Source organism: Macaca fascicularis, chromosome 11, assembly GCF_037993035.2.
Source record: "Macaca fascicularis isolate 582-1 chromosome 11, T2T-MFA8v1.1".
NCBI classification, from domain to species: domain Eukaryota; kingdom Metazoa; phylum Chordata; class Mammalia; order Primates; family Cercopithecidae; genus Macaca; species Macaca fascicularis.
Genome location: NC_088385.1, coordinates 3,284,668 through 3,303,136, shown reverse-complemented (window position 1 = coordinate 3,303,136; position 18,469 = coordinate 3,284,668). Strand labels below are relative to the sequence as shown.

Genomic DNA, 18,469 nt, shown 5'->3' with positions numbered 1-18,469 from the left:
GTGTGGGAGTGGTAGAGAGGGGTGTGGGAGTGGTAGAGAGGGGTGTGGGAGCGGTAGAGGGGTGTGGGAGTGGTAGAGAGGGGTGTGGGAGTGGTAGAGGGGTGTGGGAGTGGTAGAGAGGGGTGTGGGAGTGGTAGAGGGGTGTGGGAGTGGTAGAGGGGTGTGGGAGTGGTAGAGAGGGGTGTGGGAGTGGTAGAGGGGTGTGGGAGTGGTAGAGAGGGGTGTGGGAGTGGTAGAGGGGTGTGGGAGTGGTAGAGAGGGGTGTGGGAGTGGTAGAGGGGTGTGGGAGTGATAGAGGGGTGTGGGAGTGGTAGAGAGGGGTGTGGGAGTGGTAGAGGGGTGTGGGAGTGGTAGAGGGGTGTGGGAGTGGTAGAGAGGGGTGTGGGAGTGGTAGAGGGGTGTGGGAGTGGTAGAGAGGGGTGTGGGAGTGGTAGAGGGGTGTGGGAGTGGTAGAGAGGGGTGTGGGAGTGGTAGAGGGGTGTGGGAGTGATAGAGGGGTGTGGGAGTGGTAGAGAGGGGTGTGGGAGTGGTAGAGAGGGGTGTGTGTGTGTATGCACCTGCGTGGGTGTGGTAGAGAGGGGTGTTCTTGGGAACATCCTGTCCCTCTGGGGAAGTCTGAATTCAAAGTGATTTTCATGGATCCTTTCTTTTGCCTGAAGGCCAGCACAGTTAGGACCAAATTGAAAAGAGATACTACAGAAGGAAGAAGAGGGATGTACTGGTGAGACAGCCAAATGGCAAGCGGTCCCCAGAGAAACTCCAGCCAGCCTGCACACTGGGAGGAGTGCACACTGGGGTGGAACCACAGACGTTCACGCCACCGTTTGCAGCAAGGAGACCTGACCCCTCCTTTTCCTGGGTAAAACCTGGGATTCAGCCTGTGAGGCAGGAAGCCCATGGGCAGGAAGCGCACACTCTCACTTTGCTGAGAGTCTGTCTTTCCCTTTCTGTTCCTTTAGCAAAATAAATCTCATTTTTCTCACTCGCTAAATCGTCTGCGAGCCTAAATTTTTGAGGCCGTATGACAAGGACCCTGTCTCCAGCTAACCTAAGGAAAAGTCCCGCAACACTGGTAAGAGAAAGGGAAAGAGACAGGCAGTGATACTTACCCCACGACCACAATGATAAAATCGAGCAGATTCCAGCCGTTGCGGAGGTAGGCATTGGGGTGAAAGAGGAGTCCATAGGCGATGACTTTTAAAAATGCTTCCACCGTAAAAATTATGAGAAAGAGATATTCCACTCGTTCCTAGGAAACAAAAATAGAAAAGAGAGAAAGATAAGTCATTAGTTTGGGGATTTGGAAAGTTTGGAACCAGCAGATCTCACAAGTAGATGGAAGACAATGCTGCCCCCACTGTAGTGGGACTAAGTGGGGACAGTCAGGCCAAATTAGCAACTCCACAGCTCCTACCATGACAGCACCAAGCTACTGGGGATTACGGGATTTTCTTTTTTTTTTTTTTTTTTTTTTCGTCAAAGTTCCCCCATTAAAACGTAAATATTAGACTAGTGGAAAAAATTCCTATTTTTTGAAACATTTTATTGAATTAATCAGTTGACATTTTATTGTGCCCTCCCAGAAGAGAAGTCACAATGTCTCCATCTAAAGGGAAACAATGTCAGGGCAAAAAGAGAAGGGGATAAAGCAGAGCTCCTGGAAAATCGTGCTACAATTCTGCAGGCACAAGCCCTGAAGACCGCAGACTTGGTCTTGGGGAGGGTACTAGCTGAGTTCCTCCAAATGATGGAGCGAAAATGCAGCCACAAAGAAATGGAGACAGTGAAGATCCCTTAAGAGCAGCCCGGGCCGGGCGCGGTGGCTCAAGCCTGTAATCCCAGCACTCTGGGAGGCCGAGACGGGCGGATCACGAGGTCAGGAGATCGGGACCATCCTGGCTAACACGGTGAAACCCCGTCTCTACTAAAAAATACAAAAAATTAGCCGGGCGAGGTGGCGGCGCCTGTGGTCCCAGCTACTCGGGAGGCTGAGGCAGGAGAATGGCGTGAACCCGGGAGGCGGAGCTTGCAGTGACTGAGATCTGGCCACTGCACTCCAGCCTGGGCGACAGAGTGAGACTCTGTCTCAAAAAAACAAAAACAAAAACAAGAGCAGCCCGGACAGAGGCCACCTGCTCACGTACACCGATCCAGAAATGTGAAATCTCTTTCTTAAGAAAATAAAACCTTCTGTCCAAAGACATCAAACATTTCAGCAGAGAAAATCAGCATTTTGAGGATGGAGGCAGGCACTGGGTGGGGGTGGAGAATGGAAGGAGCCCCTCTCTTCCCTTGAGGGGTAGGAGACAGTCTTCTTCCTCCCCTGACACCTTGAAGAAGGGCTTTGCATTTAAGGATGCAGCTCCCACCCCTGGGAGCCCAGAGCGAACAGGACAAACTTGTTGGCTCAATTAGAGCGAGCCGACTCTGTGCTGATTCATGCTCTTCCCTCGCCACTAATTGCTTTCTCCCACACCCCCATCCCAAGTGCAAAGCCTTAATGGCCCCCACCAGGCAAAGGCTGCCTGGATGCCTTCATGCTCCACTGCTTGCCTCTGCAGAAGCTCAGCCATCCTTCACTGGAGCCATGAAACACCCATCCATATTGCATTTGGGCACAGGCCCTCCAGAGTGGGGCGGGCCTGTCCGCAACCCCAAGTGGGCACTGGGCTCAGAACCCCTGGACCCACTTTCCCCTCCTCTGCCAGTCAGAGGGAGCTCTGGTGTATGCATGTGGGAGCAGTGGTGAGGGGGTGCTCCAGGCTCGCCCACATTCTGAAGGAGGAGTGTTACCCACAAAGGCCCACTTCCTCCTGCCTGGCCAGCTGGGCAGGGTCCTCCAAGGCAGGGCCATCGGGAGCTGGATGGAAAGCTCTGTAGGGAGCCTTCGGGTACCTGGGCTCCCATTCACTCCATCACAATCCCCTGGGCATGCAGGGAGTGCCAGCTTCACTGTGAAGCAGTTTGAGGATGCAAATTAAAAACTGTAGAATTCTGGGCCCTGTCCAGATCTACTGAAACAGATCTCCTGGCTGTGAAGCCTGGAAATGTGCACTGTAGACAATTTCCAGGTGTTTCTGAGGTACCCGGAAGAACCACCAGCTCACATGCTGATGAAAGCCCAGATCACGCAGAGGCAGTGGGAAGAGAGTGCGGGGGTCAGACTTAATCAACATCTCAGAGGCAGATTCGTCCTTCCCTTCCTGCCCATTTTTGTGCCATAAAATGCATTTAGGGAGGCGGCTCCCTTGGGGTTGTGACCCAGGAACAAATCAGGGTGTGGGAAGCTCCAATCTTTTCAAGTCAGGTGGTGTTGGGTTAAAATGTACATCAGGGCCATGTTGAAGGAGAAAACATGAGACAACCCAGCACAGGGGAACCTGAGGATGTCTGTGGGAATAGGAATAGAGGAGCTGTCACACAGCCACTCAGCCCATCTCCTCATCCCCAACCCGTGATGGTTCAGAGCTTTCATGTCTGCCACTAGATGACAGGGTCACTGCTTTCCGTATTCCCAGAAAGTTGAAGCTGAGATGAGAAAGAAGGAAAAGGAAAGGGAAACAAACAGAAGTTGGGTATCCATTAGGTGTCAGGTGCTTTCATATGTGCTAGTTGTTTTCACTCTTTTATTCCATCCATCCACCCACCCACCCATTCATCCATCCATTCATCCATCTTTCCACGCACTCACCCATCCATTCATCCATTCACCCACCCACCCACTCACTACTCATCCATTCATCCATCTATTCATCCACCTGTCCATCCACCCATCAATCCATCCATCCACCCATTCACCCTTCCATTCATCTTTCCATCCACTCACCCACCCATTCATCCATCCACCTACCCACCAACTCACCACCTATCCAGCCAGCCACCCACCCATTCATCCATCCATCCATTCACCCACCTATGCACCGACCCACTCATCCATTCATTCACTCATTCACCCACCTGTGCGTTCATTCATCCATTCATCCATCCATCCATCCATGCATCCATCCATCCATCCATCCATCCATCCACCCACTGATGCACCCATTCATCTGTCAGTCCACCCATCCACCCACCCACCCATTCTTCTATCCATCCAACCACCCACTCATCCATCCACCCACCCACCCACACATACATACATATATACACCCACCTACCATCCATACACCCATCTATACATCCACCCACCCATCCATCCATCCATCCACCCACCCACTGAAGCATCCATCCATCAGTCCACCCATCCACCCACCCACCCACCCATTCTTCTATCCATCCAACCACCCACTCATCCAACCACCCACTCATCCATCCACCCACTCACCCACACGTACATACATATATACACCCACCTACCATCCATACACCCATCTGTCCATCCATCCATCCATCCATCCATCCATCCACCCACCTATCCATTTATCCAACTATCCATCTATCCACCCACCTACCCATTCATCCGTCCATCCACCCACCCACATATATCCATCCATCCATCCATCCATCTATACATTTATTCAACTATCCATCTATCCACCCACCTACCCATCCATTCATCCATCCATCCATCCATCCATCCATTTATCCATCCACCTACCTATACATTTATCCATCCATCTATCCATCTACCCATTCATCCATTCACCCACTCACTCATTCATCTATCCTATCATCCATCTACTCATCCACTCACTCACCATCCACCCACTCACTCACCCGTCCATCCACCCATCTGTCCCCTCAGTCATTCATGATCAGTGTGGCACAACTAGTTGCACTGTCAAAAAGTGACCCTGTATCTCCCTCTGGGTTGTCTAGATAATGAGCCCTCCAGAAGAGGTAGCACTCAAGCACAGAGTCCCTCCTCCCCCTGTCAGAGAGGGCAGCAATATCCTGAAGGCTCTGAGGGCCCTATGTGCTGGGAAACTGGCATTCCCAGACAACTCCTGTAAACAGCTGGCACCCCTAGTCCAGACCACCTGGCACTAAGCAGTCTGCTTATTCCCTCCTTGACAGGCTGCTTTCTCTTACTTAATTGCCCTATAAAAAGAGAGAGCCATGGTTTGGGGGGTGTGGCGAGGGTCCTCCACTGGGATACAGGCTTACTGCAGGACCAGCAGCATCCTGGACCTGGCATATCTCTTTTTGAGATGGAAGGGTTGGGGGATGTGACTTCTCTTGTTGACCTTTGGCCTTGGCAAATTTTCCCAATAAAGCCTATTCCTTGATCCATGCCATGTAACATTTGTCCTGCATCCTGGCATAGAACATGGGGAGACCCAGAGGGACCTGCTGGAGACTTGAGAAAAAAAGTCTCAGAAACAAACCTCAAGGATGTACTGGTACAATGCAGGGCAAACGGACAGACGATTCCAATACAATTAGTACATGGCATTCTGGAGGCAAGCACAGCTGGCTATGGATGGACTTCCCAAAGAAAGAATCTTCAAGCTGAATCTCTGAGGATGAAGAGTTGTCCAGGTGAAGAAGGTTAGGGGCTGGGGGCAGGGGGTAGGCAATGTGGAGGGGGTCAGGCATTACAGGTGCGGAGTGAACTAAGAAGATGGGAAGTATGGACACAGCTCTGCGATGCAAACATTTGATTTGGCTGGAGTGAGGGTGTTGAAGTAGCAGGGCTGGAGGGCCCGGCAGGAGCAAGATGACCAGGAACTTTGTGGCTATGCCTGGATGCTTGGATTCCATTCTGAGGAGAATGGGAATGACCTGGGGAGATATGACCTGCAATCTGGCACTGGCTGGAGAATGAGTGATGGGGTTAAGGGTAGGGGAGAGCGACCCATGCGGAGATCACGGAGGCTGGAGCCATGGTAGAGGCAGTGGGATTGGGGAGACGTAGGTGGATTTGAGAGGAGAAAGCATGTGCTTTGTTTTCTGGTTGCACGTAGGGGTTGAGGGAAGAGGCAGTGCAGAGATGTGCAATGCCCCCTCCCTGAGGTTTCTAATTTGGGTGACTGTGTGGATGGTGATGCCTCTCACTGCACAGGGGACTTCAAGAAGAGGAAGAGGGGTTTTGGGGGAAGGTAGAGACATCAGTTATGAACTTGCTGAATTGGAGATACTGGTGATCAGACCTACAGAGGTGGGGCCCAGAGCAGAGTTCATCTTGCAGGGGAGGGCTGAAAGAGGAGAGTGTGCAGACTAAAGAGATAAGGGCAGACGCTGGGCTCCAAATCAGTACGGAACAGCCACTACGAACGCCAATCAGGACGTGCATCCCATCAGAAACCTCATCCCCAAGAAATCCCCTTCACATTATGCGAATTTATCTCCAGCAGAAGTTACAGGACCTCTCTTAAAATCATGAGGTCTGGGAGAGAAAGAAAGTTAAAGGTTATCTAATTAAACTCCTCACCTGAAAAACTAGGATACTGACAAGATATTGAAGCCCGGGAGAAACACGCAGAGGACAAGAAACCAGGCTTTCTGACCTTCAAGCCAAAGGTCTGTTCATCCTGTCTCACCTGCCGGGGTACTGAAGAAACAGAGTTCACTGGTCCCACTTATCCCCAGAGACATGGCTGGTTTCACAATCCTCATGGCTGATTGTTTAAGGGTCTGAGATAGAACTGAAAGGGCCCAGGGAGCCAGTAAGAAGGGGTCTGAACAAGAACCCAGAGAAGGACAGCTGCCTATTGTTGAAAAGTCTGGGACACGGTCACCGTGAGGCATGTGTGTGTACTGCGTGTGTGCGTGTGCTGACTAAATGTTGCAACAAGCAGTGTTATTCAGTCTGACCTTAGAGGCATGACTGCCCTTCTAGAATTACTTATAAAAAAAAAAAAACAACCAAAACCATAAACAAGCAAAACAGCTTGGTTAATTCCTTCAAAACATATGTTGTGCTGTCATAGAAACATCTAAGGGCGAGTATGAATGGAGTGAAGAAAATAAAAAGTTGGTCAAAGACTGTTCTCATGGATGCCCCAGGCGCCTCTGGTTCCAGGAATACGCAATTCTGTGGTCCTCCTCATGCCTGAACTCTGAAGCCAGAGGCCTGTGTGCCCTCCTGAATCCTGGGTGGTCACAGAGCTCATTGAGAAGGCAATATTCAGCATGCAAACTGGCCCTTTTGGTGATCTTGGGAACTGGGAAACTTTGGAAGCCAAGTGGGACAGATGAAGACTCCCATTCCTACTGTTCAGTGTTAAGGTTGGATAGTGTAGAGGAGGTGTGAACAACTGCAGAAGAGAGAATGAATCCCAGACCAATAGCATGGAAGCACCCAGACATTCAAAGCTGCAAATGGGCTGTACCCAAGACCTTGGGAGCCCACCCCTCACACCAGTGTGCCCTGGATGTGGGACATGGAGTCAAAGCAGATCATTCTGGCTCTTTAATGACTGCCTACTGGGTTTTGAACTTGCCTGGGGACTGTGACCCCTTTTTTTGATCAATTTCTCCCTTTTGGAACAGGAAAATTGACCCAATGCCTATATTCCCATTGTATTTTCTAAGTAACAAACTTGCTTTTGATTTTACAGGCCCATAGGTGGAAGGGATTTGCCTTCCATCTTGCTCCTGCTGGGCCCTCCAGCCCTGCTACTTCAGATGAGTCTTTGGACTTTCGAGTTAATGCTGAATGACTTAAGACTTTGGGGGGACCATTGAGAAGCGATGATTGTATTTTGCAACATGAGGACATGAGATTTGGGAAAGGGCAAGAGCAGAATATCGTTTGAACATAACCTCACCCAGATCTCATGTTCAACTGTAATCCCTAGGGTTGGAGGTGTTTGGGTGATGGGGATGGATCCCTCATGAATGGCTTAGCCCATCCCTTGGTGATAAGTGAGCTCTCTGCATTCCTGTAAGATCTGAGCATTTAAAAATGTGTGGCAGCTCCCTGCTCCATTCTCTCTTGCTCTGTTCTCACCATGTGATGTGCCTGCTCCCCCTTTGCCTTCTGCCATGATTGGAAGCTTCCTGAGACCTCCCTAGAAGCAGATGGCACCACGCTTCCTGTACAGCCCACAGAATCATGAGCCAATTAAACCTCTTTTCTTATACATTACCCAGCCTCAGGTAGTTCTTCATAGCAGTGCAACAACAGTCCAACACAGGCTGGAAGGGATTCTCCGACACTCCTGGAGGACCCTGCTCCTCTGACAGTGAGTGGATCCCTGCCAGCCTTGAGGCAGGCTGATGGCCTTGCCCACAGATAGCTCCTGTCTTTTTCCTTTCTATCACTTTCTCTTCAATTCCATTTTTCCTTTATTGCTTCCTATTTCCATCTTCTTTTCCCTTTCTTCCTTCTCTCCCTGTTCATTTCTTAGATCTCCTACTGGCAACTGGGGGTCCATGGCCACACTCATGTCTGAAATATTTAGAAGAGGTCAGTGGAGAGAGAGCCCCAGTTCCAGGAATCATGACGGCTTCTAAACACTTATAGAGCTAATTAGACACTGATGTGTACTGGCTACCCTAGTTTTCCATTTATCTTCTCATGTATACATTACCACTCTTTTCAACTACATTATAAGCTTTTGAGGACAAAGGCTCAAGAATGAGAATAATAATGATGAGTCTTTACTGATGAGAAGTCTTTGAATGATGGTAATAATTTCGATTCTGGCGCCAACTGGCTGCACGTCCTTGGACAATCACTCTACTTCTCGGGTCTATTTTCTCATGTGCAAAAGGACTTAAGAAAATTACAGTGCTGCAAAGAGCTCTAGGCCTCCACAGAGGGCTTCATAACAGGTACAGGCAAGCGGAAGGCTAAGCAAGGAGGCTTCGACTCCCCATCCCCTCTTGAACCAGAGCAATGCCATAAACCCACATGCTGAGTGTCCAAGGGTTCTAACACAGTTGAAGAGGGTCCAGGGAGCCAATATGACAGAGTGTGGACAGAGAATACACACAAAAAGCAGCAGCTATCTATTACTGACCAGTCTGGAAGACTTTTATTGGCTTTATGTGCCGAGTTCTGCATAAGATTTGAGAAGAGGGATCAGTGTTTTTTTCATTTTTCTTGGTACTTTGAATACCACTTCCAAAGTGGTAGATAACTTACAAAGTCCCTCCAAGATGCTACGGCGAGGGAGACCGCCAGGTCCTGGTCTGTGCATTTTTGCCCAAGGCACAGTGAGATTTTAGGACATGAGACGGAATAAAGAGCTCCTCTTCTTCACTTCCTCTCCTCGTTGTTTGGAGGATCACCATGAATACAAATAGACTTTATAATAAAATACCCTTCATTAATGAGATTATTCATATTTGTACTTTAGAGGAACACAGACTCCTTGTGAGCAGAAGCCATGCCAGGGTAGATCTCTTGGGACCAGGGCAGTCTGGAGAGACTGAAGTGTCTATTCCCATGTGCATCGTAGAGCTGGGGGATGCCCGCCCACCTGTGCTGAACACTGTGTGGCTACATCCACTAGGCGGCAGACCCAGGAGTGAGAACTCATACCAAGACAGCCTGTGTGTGCCCACCTAGACAGACAGCCTGTGTGTGCCCACCTAGACAGACAGCCTGTGTGTGCCCACCTAGACAGACAGCCTGTGTGTGCCCACCTAGACAGACAGCCTGTGTGTGCCCACCTAGACAGACAGCCTGTGTGTGCCCACCTAGACAGACAGCCTGTGTGTGCCCACCTAGACAGACAGCCTGTGTGTGCCCACCTAGACAGACAGCCTGTGTGTGCCCACCTAGACAGACAGCCTGTGTGTGCCCACCTAGACAGACAGCCTGTGTGTGCCCACCTCGATTTATGTAAATGTACTTATGGAAGCCAGCAAGAATTCTCCACCAAACAGAATTGATGAGAAGCCCAGTTATGCAATTCCATCTCAGTACAAGGTGCAAAGGACAATCAAAACAATAATAATACTTCAAGCAGCACGTTGTATCTCAGGTTGTTTCAGAACTTGAATACTAATCAGCCTGACTTCTCCATGCAGTTCCTGCCTATTCTCTATCTGAGAGATGAAGGAAGCACAACCCCTTAGCTCTCACTACCTCATTCTTCTCCCATGTATTCATCCGGCACGCCACAAATACTTCCCGAGAGCTGCAGCACTTTTCACCACCTGCTGCATTGCCCTCTCAGGACATCGGTGAGTTGGAGAATGTAAGAGGCCAGGAGAAAAACCAGGACACCCATCTCAAACTCCTTGGGATACGGAGGTGAGGGTGAAAAACCAGGACACCCATCCCAAACTCCTTGGGCTACGGAGGTGAGGGAGAAAAATCAGGACACCCATCCCAAACTCCTTGGGATATGGAGGTGAGGGAGAAAAACCAGGACACCCATCCCAAACTCCTTGGGCTACGGAGGTGAGAGAGCTGATTCAAGGCCACAGGTCTCCCCTGTGTGAGGGGCATGAGGGTTTCTCCATGGCTGGTCTGGCATTCCTTCTGCTGAAGCATGGCCGTCTCCATCCACAGACTGTCTGAAACCCCTGGGTTACTCGGCCCAGCAGGAGCCACTGGGCAGGTAAAAGGCTGCTTGCCAGGTATGGCTGGAGGGGTGGGCAGCAGGCCTTCCTCACTGAAGGCCTCCTCCTCCTGGGGTCTCCACCTATGCCTGAGATTCAGCCATTAAGAAGCTTTCCTTCCACTGACAAAAATGGATAAACAAGATGTGGTGCCTACACATCCCCACACACGCTACAGTATGGATGAGCCGTGAAAACACTGTGCCAAATGAAAGAAGCCAGACACAATAGGACAAATACCGTATGATCCCACTTACCTGAAAGATCTAGATTAGGCAAATTCACAGAGACAGAGGGTAGACTACGGGTTATGAGGGGCTGGCGGAGGGAGGAATGGGAACTACTGCTTAACGGGTACGGAGTTTCTGTTTGAGGAGATGAAAAACTTTGGAAATGGTGATGGTTGCACAACATTGTGGGTGTAATTAATGCCACTGAATTTCATACTTAAAATGGTTAGAATGGTAAATTGTGTTATATATATTTTACCACAATTTAAAAAAAGCATTCTTTTGGATGTTAAATGTTTGACAGCATAGCCTTTCGTAGCGGGGCAGTGGACAGATGCGCAGGGTGCGCCTAGATTGGGAAGAAGGGCTGGGCAAGGAGGCAGGGCAATGCTACGATTTCACAACCCTGCAGGCAGGTCCTGCTGAGGGCCTTCTGCAGCAGCCTCTGCTAGAAGGTGCCTGCTGCTCCCAAGGGTCTGGGCTTACACTCGGGACATTCTTGTAAAGCAGAAGGACGGGGAACACCAGTAACAGCCTAACAGCAAAGCCCAGCCTTGATGAGAACAATGCACCTATTTATTGAGGGCAAGCAGCAATTGAAGCTGGGTGAATTGAAAAGTATATGCTAGTTTCACTGGTTTTGCAGTAGTTCAATTAAAAAAAACCAAAAAACCAAAAAACAAAAAAACCTTTCTCAAACTTATCTGTTTCTCTGTACTTGCCCACGATGTTAAGTTGAAATGGTTTATTTGCCTATCAGTTTCTTGCGTGTATGCCTTCCTCCCTGCCTCAGCACGTGGGCGTGGGCCTGCCTTGCCTCCCCGCCCCAGCACATGGGCGTGGGTGCTCAGATCCAGGGTGCCGAAAGCTGCCTCATTGTCTGACACTAGCCCTGTGCACACCCCTTGGGCTCTTCACTTCCCCTGCCCCAGCCCAGACATGTGCCTGTGCGGACCTCTCACAGGCTGGCCTGGGGATGAGAAGCCAGCGCGGAAGATTTGCACACCCCAGTGGTCTCCTCATGGCCCATGTTTTTCTAACTGCAATCTACAGGGCAGGCTTGGGGCATTTGATTTCTTTGTTTGGTGTCCAGCGTTTGAACAATACAGAGGGCATGATCAACCTTTGCCACACCGCCACCTGTGTCACCCTCTTGGAGTTGAGAGAAGCCTAAATGCCACCCAGCCCAGACACCTCCTCTGTCCCAGGGCTGTCATGTCCTCATAAAGCTACATGTTCTGTCGCTGGGCAGCCGTGTGTCAGAGCGTGGCCACAGCCCCAAACTCTCCAAGGAGCTCACTGTGCTCATGGTAATTACCTCTTCTTTGGGGGCAATGGAGTGGAGAGGGTGACAGATATTACCAATCAGGGCCGAATTACACCTGGGGATAATGGGCATTTGCTTAGTGACCTGTGGGCTAGTATATAATTTCCCAAATGGGGAAAAAGTGTAGCAGTGGCCTTAAAACTCTCTACTAGCTGCCCACCTTCTTTCAGGAATTAGACCAACGTCTGGCCCAGGGAACAGGACCCTGTGTTTCTGCCTCACCCCATGGCCTCTCCCCACTCAGGCCCCCAACATGGGTTGTTTGGATATTAAAAGAGCTTCCTAACCAGGCTCAATGACCACTATCATTACCACCACCACCATCACCATCATTATCATCACCATCCCCACCATCACCACTACCACCACCACTACCATTACCACTACCACCACCACCACCATCACCATCATTATCATCACCACCCCCACCATTACCACTACCACCACCACTACCATTACCACTATCATTACCACCACCACCATCACCATCATTATCATCACCATCCCCACCATCACCACTACCACCACCACCACCATCACCACTGTCTCCACTACCACCATCCCCACTACTTCTATTATCACCATCATTGTTACCACCACCACCATCACCACCACTCTCACCACCACTACCATACCACTACCATTACCACCACCACATCACCATCGCCATCGTTATCACCACCATCCCAACCATCACCACCACCACCACCCCACCGCCACCACCACTGCCATCTCCACTATCACCATTACCACCATCCCTAATACTACCTCTACTATCACCATCATCACCACCACCACCACCACCATTACCACCACCATCACTACCATCACCACCACCACCATCACCACCACTACCATCTCCACTATCACCATTACCAGCATCCCCATTACCACCATCCCAATTACCTCGAATATCACCATCATCACCACCACCATCATCGCCACCACCATCGCCACCACCATCACCACCATTACCATTACCGCCATTTCTACCTCCCCTATCTCCACCATCATCACCTCCACCATAGCTGCCATTAATAGCAGTTTGAGCCTGGACATTTCTGTTCTAATCCTAACAGTAGCTCTGCATGATGGATACAAACTATCTCCAATATACAGATGAGCAAACAGATCAGAGTGCTTAGGTAATCTTCCACAATGCCTTACTGCTAGTAGGCGGTAGAGCCAGAACATTGAGTTTAATGTTTTTTTCCCATTGTTTGTGACTAGAGAGAAAGCTGGCCTCCATCAGCTCAGCTCCCAACCACCCTAGAACCCCCTTTACCTGGCACAGCTGTCAGAATGGGAAGTGTGTTGGGGCTTTGTTGGGGCTACACTGAATGCCCGATTTTTAAGTCACATGCTGGCTGCTGCACAGGCCTCCCCTTTCTCCCCACACCACACACTTTCTTCCCACTGCCTGTCAGACCTGGTCACCATCTCATGAGGACCACCGCTGGCTATGAACCCACCACTGGTCTAACCCAGCTGAAGCTGACCTTATCCCTTTTCTCTCCTCCATCTATTGGCTTCAGAAGTGGCCTGAGACCCAACCCCGCCAATGTGGCATGAAGGGAACTTTTCTCATTGATTCAAAAAGAGAGAGAGGCATACCAGCACAAAGCACTATGATCTCTGATTGAACTGGACACATCCATGTCTATATGTGAAGTCTGGAACTGTGGCAGCCATCTGGGACCATGAGGACTACTAACTGATGACAAAAGCAACATACTGAGGGTGGGCAAAGAGAAAAGGTGGGAAGAACTGAGGTCCTGGGGGAAGTGGTTGAACCATCTTCAGTGCCACCTTAATTTGGGGCTTCCTGTATGTGAGATAAAATTTCCTTATTGTGAAAGTCATTCCGAGTTGAGTTTTCTAGTACTTGCTTCTGAAAGCAGCTCTATTGATGGGCTCATTTGCTGTCTCTGCAAGGCTGCTCGGTGCTTCCACCCCTTATCAACCATTTGGGCGTATTAAAGACCAGCTTAGTCCTGCCTGGGGGGAAAAGGCAGTAGCGTGCAGACACTGGAAGACAAGTGCTGCTCTGCCTCCCTGTTAGCTCCCAGCCTGTGCGGGAGATGCTTAGTTCAGACTAGATCTACAGAGATCAGCCCAAATCCCCAGCCGAGGGTCATCCATGTAATTCTGTGCTTAGCCTCTTGTTACAGCACAGAGCTGTGGCGCAGAGGATGAGGCTGTGGGAGGGAGGCAGTAACGTTACAGTTCGCAGAGAGGCCAGGGTGAGGAGGCTGAGAAGAGGCTTCTTCAACAGCCTCGTATCTACAGCTGGACACAGGGATGCAGACCCACTATTTCCCCCCTGCTAGTGATGGCTTCTTCCTACCTTCGAGGGATGAAGGAATTTCTGAGCAGTGAATTTCTGACAAGGAACTTTCCGGAATTTCACTTTGGACATGCCACTTCCCTAACTCAAGAACTTATAAGGATTCCCAATTAGTAGTTCATCAGGCCCAGCTTCTCTGCATAAATCCTTCCCTCCCCTCCTACGTATCTTGTCTTCTCCCAACTCTCACTGCTCCGGTGGAGAAGTTGCCTTCCGGACCACCCATCTCCATCACTGCCCCTGCAGCCCCTTGCCTGGGAGGCTCTCACAGCCAGGCCAGCTGGACCCCTCCTCCCCTGGGAGGGTGCTTTGGCTTGTCCAGCCTCTCGGTCTCCTTTTCCTGTGGTTCTGCAGCCTCCTGGCCAGTCTGTCCACTGATCGTTTGGGATATTGCTACACGGCACGACGGCCCTGCTTTCCAGGCCCTCCCATTCAGTAGGCGTGCAAGACTTCACTTCTGCTTCAGGAGTAGAAGCACTCTGAGGGCAGATTTTTCTGTGCTATCCACAGTGCATTGTACAGTGCCGGGCACTGGATGCTCACAGAGTCCTCCAGAGTGGAAGTTGAAGGGCACTGAGTGCCGTCGAGGTCAACGTCCCAGCCACGGCCTCCCTCCGGTGCCTGCAGCATGTCATGGTTGACAACATGCTTTCACCTCTCAGGCTGCCTATCTCGCAGCACTCAGCATGCAACTCCAGGGGCGCTGCAGAGGCCACCCTTCTTTCTGGGCGCCCCTTCCCCCTGCCCTGACCATGTGAATTCAAACGAGCAGCACCCACCAGCACACCTTGGTATCCTCAACATGGACGGCCTGTGCGGAGGGCCCACCCTGAGGGCGCTGGAACGAAGGACTGCTGTTACAAATGGCACGAGATGCTTCCCCTGCCCCCCAGGGTGCACCGTCCAGGCAAGTGGGCAGGAAGGACACATACCATGGAGAAATTACAACACAGATTGTGTGTGCAGCCTGCCACGTGAGCCCTGCCGGTAATCAGCAGTTTAAGGATTTGGAGAAAAGGCGATTGCTGGGGCTAGTGGTCAGGATGTGTGATGGCAGCGAGGCCTGAAGGTGGCAGGGGAGGAGCTGCACAGTGGGGTCCTGGTCAAGGTCGGTGACCTCCACACGAGAAACACAAGATCCTCAGGGGAAACAAGCAGCAGCCCCTGTTTGCTGGAGTGTCTGCACGGTGGGGGAAAGCCTCTGCACAGGCAGGTGAGGGCTAAACTCCAGCCAGCCTCCAGGATCACAGGGAGAGTCTACACTCCTTACCCAGGATGTTGTACCTGGGACTTAACGTCCACACTGACTTGGGCTGACAACGGTTCATGATCAAAGGGTGATGTGTGCCAAGCTATGTTTTAGGAAATAAATATGAAAAGCAATCTTTAGATGAACTAGACTGAAGTGGGGAGACCTCTGCCATGGTCTAGGAATGAGGCAATGATAGTTTGAATCAAAGAGAGGGAGAAGAGGAAGAGAAAAGACAGAGTGAGAAAATGTTATGGCCTGACGGGGACTATCAAACATGGCCTCCAGACTTCATTCAGAACGGCTGCAAGAATGAAAGGCTCACAGAAGGCAGAGTCCAAAGTGTGGGCTGGCCAGTGACCCCAGGGGACTTGGACATGCCATGCAAACTTGCCAGACCACAGTTTCTTTATCCACGAAAGCGAACTTGGCTGGGTAATCCCCGCTCCCCTTCCTCCATGCAGCTAGAAGGCATCCCAGTGTAGTGGGACGTCCATGGAGCTGGAAGGAGACACACCAAGTTTACAATTTTTAGCTCTTCCACAACCATTGCAGCTTGGACACATGATTTAACCTTCCCGTGTCTCCATTTCTTTGGTTATAAAATGGAGAGAATATCTTCTTGCAGAGACTCTTTTAGGACTAACGGGAAAATATGAACTTAACACGTTAAATAGGAAATACTCCCCTTCCGCAACCCCTAGTGGTTCTAGAATTCCAGGGTGTCTGAGAAGCTCACTTCAGACACGACACGATGAAGAGAGATGACGGCCTCCCTGTGGAGATGTATGTGGGGATTAGAGATGGGGGCTCAGGACAGGTGGGCTTGACAAATAACCTATACAGATAGTTGTGTGAAATCCACAATCAAAGAAAAGTGTGAAGCAAGGGGAACAGAGGGATCGGGTGCAAGAAGGGAGCGCAGGTGAGAGTACCCAGTGCAGCATCCCCCAGGACCATCGTAGGCCTTGCCATGTCCATGTATGTATAGTGTTTTTCCTCATTTTTTCATTGACTCAACTCACTTTTTTCTTACATAAAAATTTGGAAAGGGAACATTTTTTAAAAATCAGAGCTCCACTATTGTCGCTTGCTATGATAATGGTAACAGTAAAAATAACTATTAAAAATGTCCATGTACTACCCAAAATTGTCTCCCCAGCCATGCGAAGGGCCCATTCCACACTTGGGGAAACACTGGGCTCAAGGGCTGTCCCTTGAAATGATCAGGCTTGGTCCATGTGGCTCTGGAAGGGAGAAGGAAGTCAGCAGGACTAAGCAGTGGGAACGAGAGGGAGGTGGATCTTGTCTCAAGAAAGAACTTCTAGATTTGGAGCTCCCCAAGAAGGAAGGGCTGTCTGTAGACAATGGAGGGACTGAGCCTCAGAGAGAGTTAGAGCACATCTCCTCTGAGGTCCCTTTGATGACCAACAGCACTAGATGCCACGAGATGTCCTCACATTCATGAGTGAGAAGAGAGCAAGGAAGTACATGGACAAATGGGTGGGTGAATGGAGGAATGAGTGAATGAAGGAATGAGTGAATGAGTGAGTGAATGGGTGGATAAATGGGTGGGTGGATGGAGGAATGAGTGAATGAGTGAGTGAATGGGTGGACGAATGGGTGGGTGGATGGAGGAATGAGTGAATGAGTGAGTGAATGGGTGGACGAATGGGTGGGTGGATGGAGGAATGAGTGAATGAGTGAGTGAATGGGTGGACGAATGGGTGGGTGGATGGAGGAATGAGTGAATGAGTGAGTGAATGGGTGGATGAATGGGTGGGTGGATGGAGGAATGAGTGAATGAGTGAGTGAATGGGTGGATGAATGAGTGGGTGGATAGATGAATGGAGGCGGAGAAGGGCTCTTTATCAAAGCAGGCGTGGGTCCAGGGCACTGCAGGGCTTCTACTGTCTTAGCCAAACCTCCCTCCTCTCTCCTGCACCTGGGCTTACCCAGGCTAAGACTGCTCCGGGTCCATGGCCCCACAAGAGGGACTGCCCCTGAGCAGGACCACCTGTGGCTCCAAGCACACCAGCTACACCAGGCTGCATACCTCCTCGGCCTCTGTATGCCTTTCATCTCTGCTGCTCAGCTCTGCTTCCTATGCTGAGACAGGCACAGGGCAGTATCTATCCAGGCTCCTTAAAACCAACAGGCAAGGAAATAAAATGCCCACCAGCGGCAGCCGGGACACCCTTACCATATGGTGCGGAGTCATCAGCACACATGTCAAATGCATGGAACAGGAGCCTCATTCCGGCAGCCAGGCTCCTCTGGCATGGGTTGCTGTGGAAGGGGACTGTCGCTGCCTAAGTGGCACAGGGTTAGTCTCTAAAGGAACACTTCCCCTCATCCCAGCCTCAGTGTCTGGTTTGTTTGCCCTCTTCAGTCTCCAGTTCCTTCCTGGTGGTTCAGCTGGAAGGCTGCAGAAGACTAACAGGCTTTGTGGTGCACAGCAAGCATTCTAGCTGGAAGGGATATGGAAGCTCATCTGGTCCAAGGCTTTAGTTGTCCAGATGAAGACAGTAAGGCACAAAGAGGGGGAAGGACCTGCTCAAGGCCACAGAACCAAATACTATCAGTAATGTGGTAATGATGCTTATTTACACACTCCATTTTTAAAAAAGAAGACTGCACGTATGCCTTTTCTGATCCACCATCCAGAACAGATGATTGCTCCATTATCTGGACTTGCACCTGTGTCTCCCAGCCCTGGTCTTGCTCCAACTCCCTTAGCCCCGGTCACTAATCCCCACGGTAGCAAGAGAGTGGGGTGGGTGAGGGGAGAGGGTCAGACTCCCAGAGAAAAAGAAGCTGAACCCCAGAACATCGAGTCCCTTTCCCCAGGTCAG

At 50.5% G+C, this 18,469-nt stretch overlaps 1 protein-coding gene across 35 annotated transcripts in view; it reads right to left on the bottom strand.

The window, feature by feature from the left end:
- Positions 1-18,469, bottom strand: part of CACNA1C (calcium voltage-gated channel subunit alpha1 C) — a 742,107-nt gene that overhangs the window by 258,405 nt on the left and 465,233 nt on the right. For all 35 annotated transcript variants that reach the window (XM_045366394.3, XM_045366391.3, XM_045366401.3 and 32 more), the window contains exon 4: positions 1,110-1,249. In XM_045366394.3, the coding sequence (XP_045222329.2) occupies positions 1,110-1,249 (140 nt within the window). The remainder of the gene's footprint in view (positions 1-1,109; positions 1,250-18,469) is intronic.